Here is a 21,852-nt window from a genome sequence, read left to right as displayed (position 1 = left end):
TAGATACAGACAGTCAAAAAGCCTGGGGCTGAACTGGTTCAGTCTTTGCAGGCTAGTCTAAGCTGCACAGATTAAATTGAAATAGAAGTGAACAGACATTTACCTCTGAATCAGGAAATGCAGTCATATGCCTACAGTGGCTCAGACCAGAAGCTAGGAGGTGCTAGAACACAGCTCTCTGGCTGAGTGTGCACTTCTTCTTCCTGCTGCCCCTGAGGGTTCTGGGATTTGCAGTCCAGAATTACAGCAACAGGACTCTGCAGGGTTGCTTGTTACTTCCGGTCCCTGCTTCCAGGTGCCTCTGGGATTTGTAGTCCACAGTTGCAGCCAGCAGTAAGTTTGAGCTGAGGAAGGGGTGTTTAACCTCCCTCCCTGGCCCCAGATCCCAGCTGGGGTTTCTTTGGGGGTGGGCAGTCCCCCCCACTCCACAGACTGGGCTGCATTCCCAGCCAGGCTGCCCCCTCTACTCCCTTGTCAGCCAGCCCTCACTGCTCCAGCTAGGGAGCAGAAGTACAGGGCCAGCCCTGCTCTCTAGAGCAGGCAGCACAGCCCAACCCAGGGCTGGAAAGCATGCTGGGGGATTCTGATTTAACTTGAACCAGGAAGGAATCTGGGACAGAAGTTTCATAAACCAGTTTGATTCAAATCAGTTAAGTCTGATACTACATTCAACCAGGTTTATCTTAAACCAGTTTCAGCCATTTTTAAACTGGTTTATGTGTGATTTCTGTCCCTAGCTCAAAGGTTTGCTCCTGGCTTCAGCTTTGCAAACAGGTTGTTATGGACATATGCATGAATGCAAATTACAACTTCATTTATCTGCCTTTTCAGAAAATCAATCCTCACATCACTTACAGCATTCAAAACAGCAGTGATTTCACAGTAACCCAAGATGGACTTGTCCTGACAAACTCCGTCTTGTCTTCAGCCATGAAAATAACCATGCTGGTATGTTAGCTTTTCTGATACCATATTTACTTGAATACTTTCTCCAAAACATCAGCCCCAAATTGAGGTGTGTCTCTTGTAAAGATGCTAATTTCTGCACCAGATAAGAAGCATAGGGTGCCTGGGCTATAATGGGTGCCTGGGCGCTGTTGATCTCTGTGGCTGAAAAGGAGGAGGGGCAGAGTGCCATTTGCAATGTCAGAGTTCATTTTAACCCTTTCACAATGACTCCTGAATTAGCAGTAGCTTTTGGCTGAGCAGTCAGAAGCTGCTGCCAATTCGGCAATAGTGTGAGGGGGTTAAAAGTAGCTTTAGCTGAACAGTAATGGTCAGGATTCAGCCTTGTGGTCAGGATTCCCTGGGGCCAGGATTCTGCCATGACTCTGGAAAAAGTATTTCTTTCTTTATTCTGACTTCCCAAAACAAGGTCCTCATCTTAGTTGAGGGGCATGTGGTATATGAGAAAATATAGGTATTATTGTGAGGAGAAGAAATGGAAGATGGCATTACTATTACAGGAGGACACAGGGGCTCCCGAAGAATTCAGTGGAGTAGGTTCATGAAAAAGAGACAGTTCCACCCTAGAGAATTTAGAGTGTAACCTATGACAAATGTTGACAGGTTGTGTGGGTGAAAGGGACAAAGACAAGAGAACAGTGGAGTGATGATAGGACTAATGTAACAGAGAAAATAATGAAATACAGGACTGCATACCTGAGTCACCTGGGAAATGAGTCCCAAATGTATCAGTGGCTGTAATGAATATGGTCCTTGAATTTTGTGATCCTCTGATACTGCCTTTGAGTTTTCTTGCTCAAATATGGAAGAAATAATTTCTCCCTTTGAGTTGTCTTGGGCAGTAGGTAAAAGGGCCTCTTTGGCTGTGTTGTCCTTCCTCCTGACAATGCCAGATTTATGACTGAAATATAGCAGAGTGTTTAATGCACAGGAGTGGAACTCAGGAGATGTTCAAAGATTTAATGAAGGTAGTAAACAGCTAAATCATCTCCTTCTCATGTCTATACAGGCAACGGCTATTGACTTGGCAAGTCTCCAGGAGGCAAGCACTATTATTACCATAGAAGTCATACCTCCCAAAGGTGCGTTGGCCATCTTATTGCCTTATAGTTCAGAGAGGAACTGAAGTTCTTTTATATTGCCCTCACGATCTAGAGAAGACAAGCCTCACATTGCTGATTATGGGCCCAATCCAAAAACCCACTGATATCCATGAGAAGTTCTATCCTCCAGCTGGGTTGGAATAAAGCAGTCTAAGTACGTGTAGTCACTTCATGGCTTAAGAGGCCATTGTGTAACTCTCCCTCATGAAGTGCCATGGACTTAATTTCTGCTCTTCACTTCCTTTGTCCAAAGCTCTTTTAACCATATGGCCAAAACTGGGATCATTTTGTGCGTCATTTTATCAGTTGGGGTTTGGCTAGGTTGTCAAATTTTGGCACAAAATACGAGGCTTGCTTAAAGTTTGCATAAAATGGAGCAGAAACTGCAGCAATTCTCTTTAAAAAGAGAAGGGAGCCAGTAGGTCCTGGCGTGTGATACTTCATCATCCTTCAAGCAACCTCCTGTTCAGGTCAAAGTAGACATTCCCAAAACCTTTGCCTCTGAATTTTGAGTCCTAACCCATGGGGAATAGGATAGCCACAGGTTTATGCATAGGACTGTTCATGTAGCTCTACCGGGACCAGCTAGTTTTTATTTTCCATGCTCATCAACAATTGTTATTAAATGGAACTGATGAGTCAAGTAGATCTAAAGCTTGCTGAGTTTGTTCCACTTTGAATGAAGACAGACCGACATTGCACATTAAACATAACAGAGTAGGTGGGAAGCCTGGACCACTTTTCTTTGGAGCTTGGTTGGTTTGTACCCTACATCTTACAGAATGTTGTGCACAATATCCTCACTCCCAATCCTTGGATGCCATCAGCAAAGTGATAATTAAAACTGGCACCAAATGATATGATGGGCCAAGTGTTCACAAGGGTCCCTGAATGCATTCATAATATTTGAGGGCCACCCACCCCCACGTGCAAAAATGTACAGCAGGTTGTGTCATCGCTACCTGTCTTTTTTCTACTCTGTTCAGATGAATAAAATGCTTTATTGACATTGTCAAAAGTTAAAAAAGAGAGGGTAGCACTGGACCATTGTAGATAAAAGTTCACTAATGTCAAGGCCTGGTGTACCTGTTGGGTCTCCAGGTACAACTCTGCCTACCACTACCATCACCGTCACTGCCGGGACAGGCTCCACCACGACCACCACTGCCAGGACAGGACTCACCACGACCACCACTGCCAGGACAGGCCCCACCACGACCACCACTGCTGGGACAGGACCCACCACGACCACCACTGCCGGGACAGGACCCACCATTACTATCATTGCTGGGACAGGACACACCACTACCAGCACTGCTGGGACGAGACTCACCGCTACCACCGCTGCTGGTACAGGACCTTCCACTATTTCAAAGCCGCCTGGTTCATCATCAGTTTTTCCACCTAAATTAACCACCACAACCTCTGGGGCTGGTTCAGGACCAACACAGCCCACCACTTCTTCAGTAAGCAAGACAGTCAACACTGCCAGCATATCTGGCCCCACTGGAAAGCCTACATCAGGTACCGCCTCAGGTCCAGTTACCCATCCTGCCACCACAAAGCCTTCCATCACACATTCCACCAAGATTCCCACAGGGCCTTCAGAATCTGGCACCACTGATCCCACCCTATCAGGAACAAGCCCACCAGGTGGTGGAGTCGTGCAACCCACTGCTCTGACGCCTTCTCAGACTGGTGGGTCTGGCCCTCATTCTACACTAACTGCTGTAGCAAGTGGACCTCCAAGGCCATCAGACCCCATGACCCCTCAAACATCCTTTACAAAGAGTCATCAAACAGGTAGATCAATGTGTGTGCGCGCTACCCAGAATCACAACTTCTTTCCCATCTTTGCATTCGACAAATTCAGTTTAATTCTTGCAGGACAATTTGGGTAAATTGCTTTTTAATGTTCAACTAAAATCCCAAGGGGGCTCATACAGGAGATAGCAGCTTTCATTTCCTTTTCTAAAAATCTTGCAGCTTTTTCCTACGCTGTTCAACAGCTGCTAGTTTCTGCTGCATTTCAGTGCTGGGTAAGTGTAGCTTGGAAAATGCCTTTCTTTTGAATGAAATCTGTTAAATAGGGCAGTCTGCAGAAACCCACTGGTGACCTGCTCAGACAACTAGCCCAGGCTAAAGTCCATTGCACTGTGTTTTCACTTGCATGGCTAGATTAAAGCTACCTCAGGTATGTATACAAGAGCTACCCATAATCAGACATGCCCAGAGTCAGAGTCACAATCTGGTCCTGTGTGTTGCTGTGACATTGCTTGACGTTTTCCCAGAGACATGCAATACCACCATCACTTTTTACTAAAATCATTAGCTGTTAGAGCTGTTTGAAAAACTGTTAACATTTTTCCATGAAAATATTTCAATTCCATTGGTTCCCTACAACAATCCCACCGTAGAATTGATCAGACTGTGGCTCTTGACAATTCAGTGTTTGCTTCCTACCGCAGAATGTCCTTCTGGGAGCAGGTGATGGCAGGGAGTAGCAGTCAGCTGAGAATTCTCAGGTTATGCCCATCTCTGTTGCAGCCCATTTGCAGCTAGATAAGTGCAAGAACATCACATTTTTACCATGATTGCTAGAGTATGTCACAGTTACTATAATGCAGCTAATTCTGAGTGAATTCTGCAATTATGGAATATTGTGAAAGCTTTAATGTGAGTTACTGTACAGTTTCCACTCTCTCTGAAAGGTTGATGATGGGCCCAAACCCAAAATCACATATTCAAGATGCCCTATCTTTGGGTAGATTCAGACCTAGATCTAGACATCATGTGTGGTCCCGCATCTTTTTGATGGGCTGAACCAAAACACTTGATAGGGCAAACCTGAAGTTTAAGAAATTCTGCTCAGACTATGAATCCCAACTGTACTTTGAGACTCTCTCTAAAGCAATGCTTCTACATATAGCGGGTTTACGTACACACTATTGGACATAACATGAGAAGGCTGTGTTTTGAAAACTAAGTTGCTTTTTCTTTAGGAACTATGTATGGAGACATGAGCGGATCAAGGATTTTGAAAAGGGGGTTAGATATTGTTTCATTAGTCCTGTAGTCATTACAGTTAAATGTGCATTGTGTTTTCAGATTCGGAATATGTGATCTAGCCTTCCTGAGTGCCTTGACAGTGCTAGAGCTAAAAACAGTCTGCAGGGCTGTGAAATAGAGGAGAGGGATTACCAGGAATGACTAACAGACAGCAAAACTGCAGAAGGCTAGCTTGATTAGTGGAACACCAAGACCATTAAAAAGGAGAGAGGGTCATTAATATTTGTGGAGTGAAGAAGAGAGATTAGCAGGAGTCAGGTAGATTATAATGAGCCATGAAGTCGGTTAACCCTCTCAGCACTGCCTGAATAGAAATGCTGCTGCCTTTCTCAGGCAGTTGGTTTTAAAGTTTGGGTAGAGCAGGAATCAAAAGCGGGTGTAGCTGCACCACCACACCCCCCTGGATCCACCCCTGTATGGAGACACTGTAAATGCAGGTAGCTTTCCAACCACAACCAGGTACTTCTAGACTCTTTCCTCTTACAAACTATGCTCTTCCCTAAATGCTGTGCAGATTCCTTCAATGAGTTCCTCAGCTTTCACATTCAGATGCCATGGGCTCTTGTTTTCAGACGTGCTCAACACCACTAACTCCCAGTAATTTCAAATGCACTGGAAGGTACATCAGTACCTCTTGAAAGTTAGGCTTTTTCAGTTCGTATTTGATTGCCCCAAGATAGACCTTCACACCTGAAAAAATGTTGTCTAACAGCATCTAAGATTGCAAACACCAAAATGGAGGCTCCCAAATTTAGATGCAGCTTTAAAACTTGGCTTTGGGTATCTAAATATCCCAAAACTCTATACCTATAACTGGACACTGAAATAGTTTTACTTGTAAACCAAAAACCTGTTGGGCTGGGATTCTTAAGTAGTAAGACCTGCACTATTTGCTTATCTATTAGGATTTATATCCTGCCCTATCTAAAAGACTCAGAATTCTGCCATACACCCACCGTATCCCATAGGAACAATTCAGCATTAGGAAAGGGGAGGAATCATTTTGGATACCTCTGCTATGTCTAATTGCTGTGATTCCTATCTCCAAGGCTGTTCTCTGGTGTTAAAGATTTCTATGCTATGGACTTGTATGTCAGTTGGTGTTTGCCCTTCATATCAGAAAAAGAGTAAAAGTTCTTAGTATATTATAATCACTTTAGGGGTGTGTAGATATATATAATCACAGGGTAACAGATGCCAATTTGTCTTTCATTTCTGGGAGATATACTCCATGGGCCTGATTCAAACCCCAGTGAAGCAGCAGTATAGTGACACGTTACCACCTGGGACACAAGGGTAGTGTCAGCTTCTGGTTGTCATGCCACTGGCACAGTTGGGATCAATTGGCTATCAGTGGCAGCTGGAGTTTTTTTGGCTCCTCCTAAGTTGACACGTGTGGCGGTTGCCCCAGTCATCTCTCCTGAGTTAAGCCAATAAGAATCTTTCCACTGAATTCAGCTAGCTTGGGTTCAAGTTTTTGACACCCACTTTTTAGTGCACAAGGAGTTAAGCACAGTTCTGTATCAAGTTGGTAGTCCTCTAATTGTGGTATCAAACACAATTAAGTCATAAAATTCCATAAAAATGCCATCCCTCCTATGTCACACTGATGATAACTTGTTTGATAATATAAAAGCCAAGGACATATCCAAAGTCCATTATTACAAACATGCCAGAAGAGCACAAACACTTGATTAACCATGCTTAGTTTTCAGTCCAGAATTAAGTTGGGGAAAATGGAATAAGGAACAAGGTTCCTTACTGCAAACTTTCTTGATTAATCCTTGTGAAATATAATATTGTATCTCAGTTTTGAAGTTGGTCCGGAGGCATGCAGTGTAAACAACATTTAAGAAAGTCTGGGTAGTTTTCCATTTTTCCATAGGTGAAGAATATAAATATATCATGCAGTGAAGCACTGTTCAGATGTGAAAGATGAAACAGATTGAAATATACACCTGGGTAGGAAATGCTTTTCCTAGCTTGTAAAACTTTACTATTACAAATATGTTGATGTTCTGCATCAGGAGGAAACCATGACCTTTCAAAAGTTTACGGCAAAGAGGAACACTCATCCAGGATAGCTAATAGCCCTGTAGATTCTCAGTGCTCACCTGGGTGTAGAAAACTTAGGTTCAAGTCTTTCCTCTACACTTCTCCCACACCCCAGGTGAGCAAATGCCTTGTCAGCTACTGTGGGCTATGTCTCTATCACTGCCTTGCTGATCCCAGGTTCACCACTGAGAAACCCTACCTACCCATTCCTGTTCCTTCTCCAAGCTAGAAGTTGGCAGACTAGATAGCTGAGAGTGGTTTGTCAGGCTTGGGCACATACAGAATGGGAACATGGGGGTGATGTTTGTTTCTTAGTGGAGGTCCTGAACTTAGCAAGGATGCAGCATAAATACAAGCTTAGTCCTTCCAGTTGAAGCTGGCCCACTTTCTATAAATAATTATATGACTTGATCTCCCACTTACCAGGTGAGTATTCTCATGACCAGGTGGTCGGGTATTGTGGGGAGAAAAGAGATTGCTCCCTCTCTCCCCTTTTCTATCTTCGTACTAGAAACTCCATCCTGGCTTCAGGAAACCTTTCTCCAGCAAAAAAAATTGATGAAACTGGTTGGCTCCTCATTTTTGTTTTGAGGAATCAGCAATTTCTAATTAGATCCAGTTTCCTCAAAAAAATCCTGACCAGTTTTAATTACAGATATCTTAATACAATAAGGGGTGTAATTCCAGAGCCAATTCCTTGATGCTTTATTGTCATAGGGCAACCAGCAGAATGGCATAGACTTATTATGGCACTTTGGTCTATTAATAGACTGAAAGGTAGAATGAACCCCTCAGAGTCACAGAGGTAACTCCAACTGACATCAATATGAATTGCACCCATCTATCAGAGAAGATAACTCTATTCAAATTCTTATTCCCTGTTTTTATATAACCCAGAGTTTCTGAACTTGAACTCTGCAAAAAAGGAAACCTCACAAATAAAGGCAAAGAAAATGTTTTCATTCACAGGTGGAAACTTATGAAGCATAGAGCACCCCACAGCTCTGCCCCGAGTTATGCCTACTTGCTTATATCCATGTATTATTTGCTCATTCCATTAAACAGTTTAAACCAATGGTTCTCAACCCTTTTAGACTCCAGACAGCCCTTATTAGACTCAAGACACTTCTAAGAAAATGCCAGCTCTTGGCTTCCGCTCATTGTTTGACTATAGAAAATAATAGAACAATTGTTCTGTTGCAAAGAACTCAAAAAGATCACAACAGGTCAATGGTTTTGACACTCATTTTTATTTGAAATCTGTGAGTTTATCTTGCAAATCTTGTTTGAACACCTAATAATGCTAACATTGTGCAACATCCATACCAAGCTTGAAAGGACTTCAAGGCACCCAAGAGTGCTACAGCAACCTGGTTGAGAATCACTTCTTTAGGTAATAATAAAAGCAGCGTCTGGAATGCAAGTAATACTTGTGTTATAAATGGGTGATCTTTGCATTGTAATCATGTGAAAATTAAAATAATAAATTCCTGTCACACTGTACCATCACAATCTAGGTATAAGCATTTTGTCTGTCTGGAATATGCCACACACATGCCTACTTAAACAACAGTCTTTACCCCCCCTCATCCCCCCGCAACAATAGTTGGTACTCCAGCTGTCCAGTAAATATGGACCAGCTCTTGTTCCACTGACTAGGTACCTAAGCTTGATCCTATTCCACCCATTAGCATGCTAATTTTTATATTATGCCATCTTGTTAGCCTCAAGACAAAGTCACAGAAAGCAGAGAGAAATAGGACATACCCAATTTTTGTGCTAACCATTTTTCAGAGACTTCGGTAGAGTGGAATAGGATCAAACTTGGGAGCCTAAATTTCCTGAGGCACCAAATAGGTTGAGTACTGGATTTTGTCCTTAAAGTCCAGCACTGGGATTTGTAGTTCAGAAGAGGATCCCTTGTTTCAGTTTCTTTCCTATCTCCTCCTCACCTTCCCCCCAAACTTTTAAACCTAATTTCAAGCCTTCCACATGCAACATTCTTATGTTGGACATTTCTTTCCCAGGATCAGGTCTGATTCACTGAAATAAGTGTTTCACCCATGTGAGTCCAAGCCTCTTTTTAACCAATTGGAAGTTCTAAAGTCTCAATGGGCATCCCCTGGAAAATCCTGTGCCACAAGGACTGCATTGGAATACATCTTGCCAAATGAAGTGTGCCCCTCATGGCATGAGAGTCTGTTCCTTGATTTTAGAAAAGTGGTTTGAACTTTTCCCACAACTGAGTGTTGCATTAAAAGCTTGTGTGTGTGTGTGTGTGTGTGTGTGTGTGTGTGTGTGTGTGTGCGCGTGCAGGTGAATGTATGCATACTGTCCTTCGATGCATAACGCCCAATGTGTTTTTCTTGTAGATGTAAACAAGAAGATGTCCGATTATAAGTACACTGCACAAGATATGGGCATTTTAGGTGGCACCTTAGCAGCGTTGCTGATCCTTGCCTTATTTTTCCTTGGATTCATTTTCTACAAGGTCCACAGAAATTCAGTCACGACAATCAGCAAAAGAAAAGTAAGTGGCTAATTTGTAACTCACTCATTTCAAGATTGCCATTGAGATAGGAAATAATATCGGGGTGGGAGGTGTATGTGGACAGACCAGGAAGACAGGATATAAGCAATCTGACATGCTGTGCTAGGGTGACAAAGCTGCATCATTTCAAAGGGGGCTCTGATTATGCAAGCCACAGCAATGTGAAGTCAAACATGAGATACTGGGGCACATCTATGCCCTTTCCAAATGGTTTGCAGATGTGTTAATCTTGAATATGCCCATCTACCCTTGCCAGACCTGGAAATGAGGTGATGAAACTGGTCTGAGAGTGCCTCTACTCAGACACACCAGAGACCAGATCTTGAGGGCAACAGATCTAAGGCTTCACCACCTCATTGCAGGGTTTGGTGTGTGTATATATCAGGAATAGGTAGATGAAGCATACTTCTTGGTAGCCATCGTAGATGAGGCATGTTTCTTGACCGCAATTTCAGGAGAACTGCAGAAGCAGTGTAGACACACTCTAAAGACCAGTGGTCACTTTTGAACGCTTGGGCTTTCACCTGCTGAAGCTTTGATTATCTCTATACCTACCAAAACAAAGCTAATACTTCTATTACGGATGGCTTCTGCTTGTTACACTAGATTTGCTAACATTTGTAGTAAGTCTGGGGTGGAAGATACCCAAGAAGTACAAAACGTGACAACATGCTTCTCACAGAGGTCCTTTGATTTCCAAGGGTGGGACTGGTCAATTCATACTGAAATCCTGCAACTCAGGCAATTGCTGAAAGCATCTGAGATAAAAGGGGTTGACCCAGGTCATGTTTTCCAGAGGAATAAACACATCCCAGCAAATGCCCATGAAAATCTAAAATGCAGTAACAGCTACTAGACATGTGGGGGGGGAAGGGGGGCATTGCCATCTCCCCATACATTTCTTTATGCTTCCAAGGTTTACAAGTAGGAATTACCCCTCAAGGTCCTATCAGTGATGGGAGGATCCTGGCCAAGACTACGCTTGAGTTATTTCATTAGAACATGCTGAATTCCTCAGTTATCTTTAGTTGGCTGTTCTGAACCTATGGGAAAGGACAGAGCACTTGGCTCAAGATTCCTGATGTGGAAAAAAAGGTGGTTAACAAAAACAAGGAGGAAACTTTTTAGCTCAAAGTTACCACAAGGGAGGAAATGAGGCAGTCTGTCCCTCAGCTCATGCAAGTGAATGAAACTCCATTGATGTAACTGGAGCTATGCTGATATGCAATAGCTCAGGATCTTGCCTGCTCATTTCAAGCACTCATGCTTCCCATGCTTCATCCTCTGTTCGTCTATTCATAAGACCTTCCTTCTCTGGCAGCTCCTTCAGGATTCATTTAGAAGTAATGATAGCTACCAAGATGATGAAGAAAATCCTGCTAGGAGCACCGGAGAAAGTGAGTTGCCGAGAAGCAACAGTTCTAGCAATGCTTCACCTGCTCTACAGAAACACTCAGAAAGCTTCCAGCCCTTAGAAACTATGATAGCTAGCAGCCTTGGTGCTACTTCTGCCACTGTTAACAAGGAGCAAGAGGAGAAGGATAAAGGGGCACATGACACTGATAATGAAAAAGAAGTTAAATCTATTCTCACTAAGGACAGGAAGCCAGCAAATGATGGCTACAAAGCGGTGTGGTTTAATCCAGATGCCAAGGAAGAGGTTATGGTGATCGAGGATGCCCCTGAGGAAGAGGAAGATGGCAATGATAGAGATAGGAATGAGGGCAAAGAAAATCGGGATGATGATGACAACGATGATAGCAATAACCAGGACAGTCACCCAGGTGACCCAGTGGTGTCCTTCATTCCACTGAGAGCTAATTATGGCACACCTGATCAGGATATAACCACAGGAGGGGAAGGAGAGGACATTTTACCATAGGCTTGGCAAAGCTTGTCTTGTCCGTCTGAAGGCCATGAGCTGTTTTAATCCACTTTTTTTAGTGAGATCCCCCTGTTCTGAGGACTGTGAGAGATAGGATGGCTAGCAAAGGTGGATTTCATCATCAGCAGTGTAATGCCTTCCTCCCTTGTCCCATGTAGACTGTGTAGACCCAAGCAAGAAGGAACCAAACTAATCTAGTTCAAGCTCCACAATAGCACAGTCCATAACTCTTCCTTCAGTAATCCCTGCACTGAGTTCAATTGCTTGCAGTTGAACTATAAACATCTTCCCTAGAAAGGGAGACAATACTGATGTTTAAGAAAGTATCTTCTCACCCCTCATCAGACTCAGACCCACAGTATCTAGCTTCGGGGGCCGGTGTTTTATCTACTAAGTCTTACTTCAGCCAAGGGGCCTGAAAAGCACTTCTGCCTTCTAACTTCCTCAGTTGCATTTGGGATGACGCATCAGAAGCAATCTAACCCTACTTCTACCTTAGTCAAAAGGATTCAGTGCGTGTGAACTTCCCATCCCTCTCCCCACAATTGAGCTCAATCCAAGTTCATCAGTAAGACCATTCCCAGGGATACCTCAAAGGTTTTGCTTCATTTTTGAGGTGCCACAGGCCATTCCCAGAAAGTTTTACTTTGAAGCTCATTTGAATTCCCAATATTGTTTACTGAGGCACACACAGTTATTATCCCTAAATAGCCGGCAGGTCTGAATTAGATTTGACTGCAGCTTAGTGTACTGGTACCAAGTTGGCTTTAAAAGAAGTAGCTCAGGTATTGCTAGCCATCTCATGGTGTTAACAAAGCTCTGCACAGATTAATATACCCTTCTCAGCAGGTTAACCATGGCTAACCTGATACTGGCCCTTGAGCTAATGAGCTCACAATTATCTTGGGTAGCTCTCCATTACACAGTATTCATTTCTCTGACAAACCCTGAGAAAGAACTAAGAGCCTGCAAATTTATGCAACTATCACTCTGCCCAGAGAAGCTAAGGAACCTATAACCAAATGTAGCAGGAAAGATTATGCAGTTTCCCATTTGATAGCATGTCAGTCCATTCCTGCCTATACCAATATTACTTGTTTGCACAAACCAGTATCACTTCATTGTCCTATGCTCTATTCTTTGTTTTTAGTTTCTATTAGGGATCAAGCCAGGTCTCAGTGGGTGCATCAACATATGTGATTAGGGCGCCGGAGTTTATTTCTCCTGGGCACAGTGTTTACATGTTTGCCTGGGACCACAGCATGTTGAGCCAATGCAGAGGAGCCTCAGGCTGTAAGTGGACCCAGGGAGTCAGCCCAAGGCTCCAGGTGGTGGTGTTGGGTGGTGAAGGGGCTAGGTGGGGCACAAAGGGGCTACAGTACAGGGCTAGCCAGCAGGCAGTCCCTGCACTGTAGCACTCTCATGTCCCGGTCATCATCTACACATGCATTGTGGCAGCATAAATTACTCTGCCATAGGATAGTACTAGGATAGAGATGGTACTATTCTACAGTGGAGATAATTAATTTATTGTGCCCTAATATGGGCACATGTGTAGACAGTGATGCTTTGCTGCGGAGCTGATTAGTCAACTTTGCAGTAAAGCGCATGTGTAGTTGCACCCAGTAACACCGATACAGTATCAATGTAATTAGTCCATTCTGACATTGGTGTCATTTTAAAATCAGAATGACCCACTGAGCCTTAGTAAACATAAACCAAGGTCCTTATCCTGTATTTAAGTCGTGTGCTCTCATTGAAGTGCAAGAATAATCCTAATTAAATTAACAGGGCAGAATAAATGCCTTTACCTTTACATGCTGGGAGACTGAATCAGCATCTTCCTTTCTATAAAAGCCACAGGGAAAAATTAAACCTGTGAATATAAAAAACACTTTGCCATATACTATGCTGCCTGCAAGTACTGAACAACTCTTCCTCATTAACTGTATTGTACTCGTCTTGACTTATTGGGGGGTGGAAGGAGTCTTTCCCAAAGCCACAGGGATCCCTCCAGCTCTAAAAAACCATTTCTCCCCTCTGGTACATGAACGACTTCAGTGACAGTCTCCCTGGGTTATTAAAAAGAGACCTGGACCATCAATTAAGAGAGAACTTCTCATCTTATGTTTTAGAATTTCTCTTGATTGTTGCTCTTTGTAACCACCGTCACTTTAAGAAGAGTTCAATATCCTTGTTCTCTCTGAATTATCTGTGTAATAAAACCATGCCACCAAAGTATGAAGCGTGTGCTCTTTACTTCTTAAGTATCATCTTCTTGTAACCCTGTCCCCAGTTACAAGGAAGTTTAGATTCCTACCAGTTCCAGGAGCTACTCTTACATAATTGCAATAGCAGCCATGATCCCTTGTCCTAGGAGGTTTTCTTTGTCAGCTGGGGAAGAAGTTCACAGTAATTTTAAACACATTCATTAAAATCAAATGGGTCATGTAATCAGCCAGAAAACAGATCTGATACAAACTGAGGGATAGAGAAGTGTGTAAAGTCACACAACATGACTTACAAGGAAACATTAGCAGAACTGGGATTATTTAGGCTGGAGAAGATGAGATTGAAGGGGGATTTGATAACAGTTTTCAAATACCTGAAGCCTGGTTATAAAGGCGATGGAGATATTCTATTCCCTGTGGCTGCAGGGGACAGAACAAGTATGTCTTAAATTGCAACAAGGGAAATTTAAACTGGATATTAGGAAGAACTTTATAACTCTGATGGTGGTTATACATTGGAACATATTACCCAGTGAAGTTGTGGAATCTCCATCTCTGGAAGTTTTCAAGAGCAGGTCAGACAAGGACTTATCTAGGAAGTGTTATACATGTGATCCTGCCTTGAGCAGGGGGTTAGACTAGATGACCTCCTGAGATCCCTTCTAACCTTATTTTTCTATGATTCTAGTCTATGATTTTAACCCATTGGCTTTCTGTAGTGGTCTATCACAGGACTGTCCAACTTCCAAGTGGTTGAGGGCATGTCCCATGTATATACACGTGGGTAGGCATTTCCCCACCCCACTGCACCATAGAGGTGTGTAGCAGAAGCTGGGGGATGAAGGGGGAACCCCGAAAGCGAAGCAATAGAGACAGTGGTGCCCAGGTGGGAGCCCAGGGGCTACATGCTAACCCTTCACAGGCTGCCTGTGGCCCACAGTCTGCCATTTGGATAGCTCAGATCTATCTTTTGACCGCAGTGAAGCTTGCTTTTCTCTTCTGCCTTAGATTCCTCTTCTAATAGGCCTTTTCACAATGTAGAATTCCTTCCAGCAAGGAAGGTGGAGAATATACTGCAGCTTCCTCTGGGGCTCTTTGCAGCTAATTCTTGTGACAACTAGTGGGAGTCTCCTAAGGAACAAGACACTTCCAGAACATGGAACGGAGAGCAGAAGTGAGAAAAATGACTGACTTTTGGGGCCAATTTTTCAGTTGAGGTAAATTAGCATCTTTCCGTTGACTTCCAAAGAGTCAGTCTGACTCACAACCACTGAGAATCTGGACTTGTGTGTCCACACTTTACTATCTATTGACCCAAAATTAATTCAGCTCTCAGTTTTCCCATTTTAATGGCAGCAAAAGTGTTGAAGATTGCTATTAAGTAACCTGGCTTTCCTCAGATACATCTGGGAGTTAAGTCTCATGAACAAGACACTAGGAGAAACATGATCTGCTGTTGCTTATTCCTCTTGCCCAGAGTGTCTTGATAGCACAGAAGCATCCTGGTTTTCCCAAGGTAAGTCTCTCTCTAGAGAAATGATAGCAAACAGCTGGGCCCATTCTTGATATATGGACTTTGATTCAAACCCTGTTTCAGGAGTCGCCAATGTTTTTGGGGCAGAGTGCCAAAAACACCTGCAATCTCGACTTGTAAGATGTTGGCATGCCAAGGGTGGATGATGGGGGAGCCACGGGGGGCCTGATCCTTGTTGCGGCAGCACAGCCCCAGCCCCTTCCCTGCCATCCACCCTGAGGTGCACATGCCAAGCAAAATGCTTTCATGTGCCATGCTCTGGCACCAGTGCTGGGAGGTTGCCTACTCCTGCTCTCTTTCCATGGGGTTAATCCAGGTTTACATCAGAGTAACCAAAAACAGAAGTTGGCCTTAAGACTTCATTGGAAATCAATGGGATTGGTGCACATATCCAAAATAGGTAGAAGAAAACCCGAAATGTATTGATCATTGTATTAATGTTGTACTGCACATTTGGACCCAGATCCAATTTATTTACACTCAGACAAGCCCACAGAAGTCAGTCAGATTTCATCTCTTGGTCTTTGTTTTTATACGTTTCCTCCTTCCTCTGTGGATATTGATCTCTTGGTTCTGCTGTACTTTAGTTTCTGAGTTTGTGTTTGCGTGACAACCTCTGGGTTTCCTTGGAACCACAATCTTGCAGAGGGTGGGGAACTAGACAAGGAAGTGTCTGTCTGTGGCTCAGAATACATACAGTTTATCTGGTGACGGGGGAAGCCAGTTATTATTACAGGGGGCTGCTGTTGCTTGAAATCTTGTTATGCTGTTACTGGCAACATAAAGAGTCTCCAACAACTGGCTATGCCCGTCATGGTGAGCCTGTGTCATGTGTGAGAGTATAGCCCAGGCAGCCCACCCCCTGCAAAGGTTATTGCTAGTGGTGCTTCTATGATACTGCCCTTCACCTCACCAAAGGGCCTCTAGCCTGGCTCCCCCCTGGTCCTGTATTAACACTGTTTTCAGGGAACTGATGAAGATGGAATAGTCTCATCCTGCATGCCTAGATGACTTATGGCAGCCGCTGCGGGTTGGAATGACCCAGTTTGGGACAGAAGTGGGCAGGCAGGCAGGACACTGCCACTGCCAGTTCTTCCTGTATGAGGCAAGTGCCTGTTGCCACTGCTTCTCTCTGCCATGGCAGGGAAGAACTCCCTACCTCCAAGTGTCACTGAAGCCCTACATCCACAGGCCAAATCCAATGGGTTTAGTGGGCCAAAACCAGCTAACAGTTCATAAGTTGCCAACCTCTGGCTTAGGACACCTAATGGGTGGACCTAGGATGTGGCCTGAATAGTCTTGCTGAGCTAATGGAACAGAGCAGTGTGGGGCAGACTGGGGCAAAGGAACAGTTATTTGTACCAAAACCCTCATGCCTAGAGAGAAAGGCAGGAAGGTGGAAGGATGGAGGAGGTGAAAAGGAAAGAGAATACATAATACAGGAGGAGAAGGGTATGGGTAGGCAAGGCTCAAAACTTCCATTATCTTCCATTTCCCAGCCCTGGCTTTGTGATTCACCTTACACAGCCTTGCTATTCACTTCACAGCCTTGCTAATTTGAAGCATATCAGTTGAGCAGGTTGCAATCAACTGCTGCTCCCTTCACTAATCTATAAAGAACTTTGAGCTGCTCTGAGGTGGCTTGAAAAGTTACTGAATGATAGATAACAAGAGAAAGGGGAAACAAAAAAGCTTTACTTTATTGGTCCTGACTTTTAACCAGGAAATAACATGAGGGCACAGAGAAGGCAGAGTCCTATGCAAGGCAGGACTTAGTCTCAAGGCACCCAAACCTTTATGCTATAAATTTTGGCCCTGCAAAAGCTTTGGAGCCGATTTGGAGATTCGGCCATAGGGTATAATGGGGAATCAATGAACTATCTATAACTTTGATATTTATTGTCTGATTTGGATGAAACTTTCAGGGGTGGTAGTCTCTACTGCGAGCATAAAGCCTACCAAGTTTCAAGGAGATAGTTGCAGGGGTTCAGGGGAAACTGCACCCCAAATTCTTGAAAGCAAAACTCACGGCACATATATGTGTTAAGCCACAGCAGGGTCAGAACTGCAGGGATGCTAGCCCCTGCTGAGGCCACAAAGCCTGCCAGGTTTCAAGGAGACCGGTGTAGGGGTTTGGGGGAAACTGCACCTCAAGCTGCAGACAAGCAAAACTCGTGACATGGGTGACACTGTGTGTGTTAGGGTGCAGCAGGGTGAAAGCTGCAGGCCTGCTAGCCCCTGCTGAGGCCACGAAGCCTGCCAGCTGTCGAGGAGATCAGTGCAGGGGTTCTGGGTCCCTGCACCTCTAGCTGCTGATAGGCAAAACTTGTGTCGTGGGTGCTTGTGCAACTGTGTCTAAGTATCTGATGAGAAAACTGTTCCCCACCCCAGCTAGAGTGCCATACGGTCATTCCCACAAGCCCTCTTGCCACAAATCTTCTGCACCTAAATATATTGATATTCATAGGCATGGAACATCCAGCAGCTCCTGTTCCATTTATTTAAGGCCCGAAATACCTGTATAGACAGGATAATTGGGCGCCACTTTTCTTTCTTTTTAAACCTCAGCCTTACTCGAGTGTTTGTGACAATCTTAGAAAATAAATTAGTTCCAGACAGAATATATTTGCATTTTAGAAAGTTGCAGACTGCCAGCAGACAATCTCTGAACAAGAGAGAGGCTGCTCTCATCAGGTAAGGCATTTTGCTATGTATCATTTGCTCAGTTTTATCCAAAGCCATTCTACATGCACTTAATGCCCCCTTATGGTGACAGGATGTTGGTCCCTGCCATAACACAACATTATGACAAAGATGCTTTCCACACAAGCAGGAGAAAAGTACCAGGAATTTCCCCAGGACGGGCTATGACAAATTGACATGCAGACAGAAAATACCTTGGGGCATTCTTTGGTTAATCACTTGGGTTTGATTAACCAAAGAAAAAAGAGCAATCTCAAGTCATACTTTAGCATTAAATGGTTATCTGATGGCATTGATACCTATATATATGGATAAAAAAATTGTACACCCCCTTCATAGGCGTGAATTCACAACCCTGATCACAGTACTACCAGCACAAAGATAAGGGAATAAGAGATGGCTAGAAAAAAGCTTAGCTTGGTAAGAGGAAAGAGCTGGAAGACAAAACATGGCAAACACCAAGGGTCAGATTGTCAGTAGCTTTAACACAAAAATGCTTAAATTGTGGGTCTAATTTGCATATGCAATTAGTGCTACTGCAAACCCCAAATTTGCATTCCTGGTCTTGAATTGCTGCATGCAAATCAAGCTTAGGGTTTTGCACTTGCTCTTCTGAAAGTCTGGATGAAAGGGGAGCTGTGACACTCACTGCTGAGAGCTGGCAACAGCAGGAGTCATGATGCTTGTATTTTTATTCAGGAGATGGTTTTGTTTGAGCCAAGAACTATGAAACAGGAATTTCCAGCTCCATTTGCAGCTGCTGCTGGCTTGTTTTGTATCAATGGAGGAATACACGATTGAATTTATCTGTGCCTCAGTTTAGCCTCCTGGGTACGCTTTGCAATGATGAGGTTTCTAATATTTGTGCAGCATGTCAAAATTTCTGGATGAATCTTGCTGTTGGATTATGTATCAACCCTAGTGTGAGATGGCAAATGTGCACTGCAAAAAAAAAATCTCCTTCAAAAGACAATATTACCTACAAGACCTTTGGGTAATCTGCTTCCAAAAAGATGTAGACCAATCTTTTCATTTGACACTTCAGTGAGATACAGCCTTCTTTTCTTCCTATTCTCAACTCTGTTTCTATGCACTGCTAGACAGCCCTCATGTTTCACAGCAGATGGAGCTATATTTTGTAGTGATCAATACAATATGCACATCTTCTAAGCTCAATGTTGCAAGGCTGACTTAGTGTTCACAAAGCATTCAGAAATCCCAGGTAGAAGGAAAAATCATAGATGGGTATTGTCAGTTAATTATTTTTTCATTCAGCCACCTCCACTCCTCAAAGAAAAATATCCATATGCCACTGGCCGAACAGCACTCCTTTTGAAGCATGCTCCAGTGTTAATAGCATTTCCCATGACATGCTCTGGCTTGTAGTTCATGTCAAGCCCAGTGGGTGGAACCGGTGAATCATCTTCATGCAGAGATGGAGCAATTCAGCAAGAAGCAATGATGCTCCATACTGGGGAGCTAAAAAGGAGAGTGAGAGAAAGAGGACAAGTCCATCAGAAGGACTGATTCTATTCTCATCCTCCTTCCTCGTGTCTTACTAACTCAGCACCCCATCTGGGTTTCTTCCCTGTTCTTCCCCTACATCTCTGCACAATTGATCATTTTTTTCCTGCATCTGGTTTATCTGGAACTCCCAATCACTATCACCTTAGCCAGGGCCGGAGATTAACCCAGTCTCACCATAATCTCAGGGCAGATCATGATTTTAATTACACTGTGAGGCACCATATTCCAAGACATTATTCCATCCCTATGCTCAGTGGGACCATCTGCTGAATATGCAGCATTAGGAAAAGAGGTCATGATCTGGTCCTTATTTATAGGCAGTTCTTTCAGGGCATCCTGACTGAATTAGGCCTCTATCCTCCACCACAGCAATTTTGCTATCGACTTCAAATGGAGCCAGAGCAGACCCCCAGATACCCGGCATTGCCCTGCAAGATGAATTAAGACTTCCACAGCTTGGGAAATGGTGACACAGAACTCAAAAGACTTTCTCAAGGCCCCAGGAAAGTGCTAGCAGAGCCACAAAGCAACATCCAAATCTCTAGGCTCCCCAGCTGATCTGGACCCTGGTGCTATTCTCCCCATTCTGCTTCATGCCTCCCCTTTTGTTTTCCCCTTCATCCATCCTCAGCCCCATCAGCTTCTCCCACCTTGCTCCATTCACCTTAACTAGACAAAACCCAAAATTGCAAATGCAGTGATTACTTTCCCTTTCTGCTACTCCTTCCAGCCAGGGTTTCAAAGCACTTTGCCAACATGAACAAGCAATGCCTCATGCTGTAGCGCAATATTATCCCCCACTGTACTGAGGAGGAATGCAAACAGGGAGACGCCGAAGCCCAGGCCTACACAGGCACTGAGGCCATAGATGCACCACTTCCCTGCTACACCTGGGATCAGCCCCATTGTTCACATTTGCTCTGCCTCAGCCCGTGTCTGGTAATTATGCAGAGTAAACGGCCCTGAGCACACACCCTGCGACTGCTCTTAGGCTCCATGGCTTGGTTGAGGGCAGCCAGAGAGAAGACAGGCATGTGAGCAGAACTATGTAAGCTCAAGGGTGAGAGCCTACATCTGGAATGGGAGGGAGTTCTGGGTTTGGTTCACAGCTCCAAAGGGTTATAAGCATTTTATCTAATGACTGTCAGCATAAGCCAGAGCCAGAAACCAAGTCCAGGACTCCTAACTCAAGAGTCTGTATCTTGCTGACCCCTGCTTTTGAGGAAGAGAATTAGAAAACAGGGCAAGCGGAATGATCCATCCCGTGTCTTACCCTCCCAATCACCACCAGTAGATCAGCCTTAAGTATTGCATTTCGTTTTCCCTGATGGACTAATCCTCCATAACTTTGTCTTATGCTGTCTGGTAATACTATTGGCTTCCACAATATCCTGTGGCAATGAGCTCTGTGTGTTAATTGGACTGTGTAAAAAAGTCCCCCTTTATGTTTATTCTAAACCTGCTGCCTGACAAATCTGCTATGTATCCCCCAAGTGCGCAGATGAATCTTGAGTAAGACCTTGGACCCAAACACCCATGAACTTTGGGGAAGTTCATGAGACAGTTCCTCCATCACTGACATATTCTCATTCCAGGAAAAGCTCTGTGCTACGGTCAGCATAAAATAATTCCCTTCCTAGCACAATGAGTTTATGAACAGCCCCATATTTTTAATAAAGGATCTGGCACAGGGGCGTTTCACAGGGAGGCCCAAGCAGGAACTTAGCAAAGCAGAATTCCTTCTACAGACTCTGGGAAGCTGATACCCCTCCTCTCACACTTGCATACACACTTTTAGGCCAGCCTGGCCCAGTCAGTTTGACTTGCTCAATGTCTGCAGGAGGGGAAGTGCATCTGGCTAGGCATCTCCAGCAAGAGCCAGGAGTTCATGCCAAGGCAAAGGGAAGGGCCTGTTCATTCAGATCAACACAGCAGAGGGTGCTATTATGCCAAGATAAAACTGATTTCTGTGTTCGTTACCTGGGTCTGGCAGGTGAGATACAGACCAGTAAAAACTAATGAAGGAGTTAAGGGACTGCTCTTGAATGATGTCTGCCTGACAGAGTCAGTCATTTGGAAGCTGAACTGTAGTGCCACCACGCTGTTCATTGCCACATACTCAGAGGGTAGGTGGATGCTTCAGAGTGAAAAGGCTCAGCAGAAGAGGATGAAAGTCAGAGAGCAGATCCTCCAGAGTCTGCTGGCTTTTTATGAACACTGTTCAGCAG

The 21,852-nt window shown here is 44.1% G+C and overlaps 1 protein-coding gene across 5 annotated transcripts in view; it reads left to right on the top strand.

Annotated features, from left to right (window-relative positions):
• CDHR5 (cadherin related family member 5) overlaps window positions 1–21,852 on the top strand; it is a 50,735-nt gene that overhangs the window by 18,510 nt on the left and 10,373 nt on the right. For 2 of the 5 annotated variants that reach the window (XM_025198543.1, XM_025198542.1), the window contains 5 exons: window positions 832–948; window positions 1,976–2,048; window positions 3,171–3,872; window positions 9,566–9,723; window positions 11,066–13,869. In XM_025198543.1, the coding sequence (XP_025054328.1) occupies window positions 832–948; window positions 1,976–2,048; window positions 3,171–3,872; window positions 9,566–9,723; window positions 11,066–11,626 (1,611 nt within the window). In that variant the 3' untranslated portion in view covers window positions 11,627–13,869. The other 3 variants (XM_014517771.2, XM_025198545.1, XM_025198544.1) reach the window with 3 other exon arrangements.

Source organism: Alligator sinensis, unplaced genomic scaffold (genome assembly GCF_000455745.1).
Source record: "Alligator sinensis unplaced genomic scaffold, ASM45574v1 scaffold907_1, whole genome shotgun sequence".
Classification (NCBI taxonomy): domain Eukaryota; kingdom Metazoa; phylum Chordata; order Crocodylia; family Alligatoridae; genus Alligator; species Alligator sinensis.
This window is presented reverse-complemented; position numbering and strand designations above follow the sequence as displayed.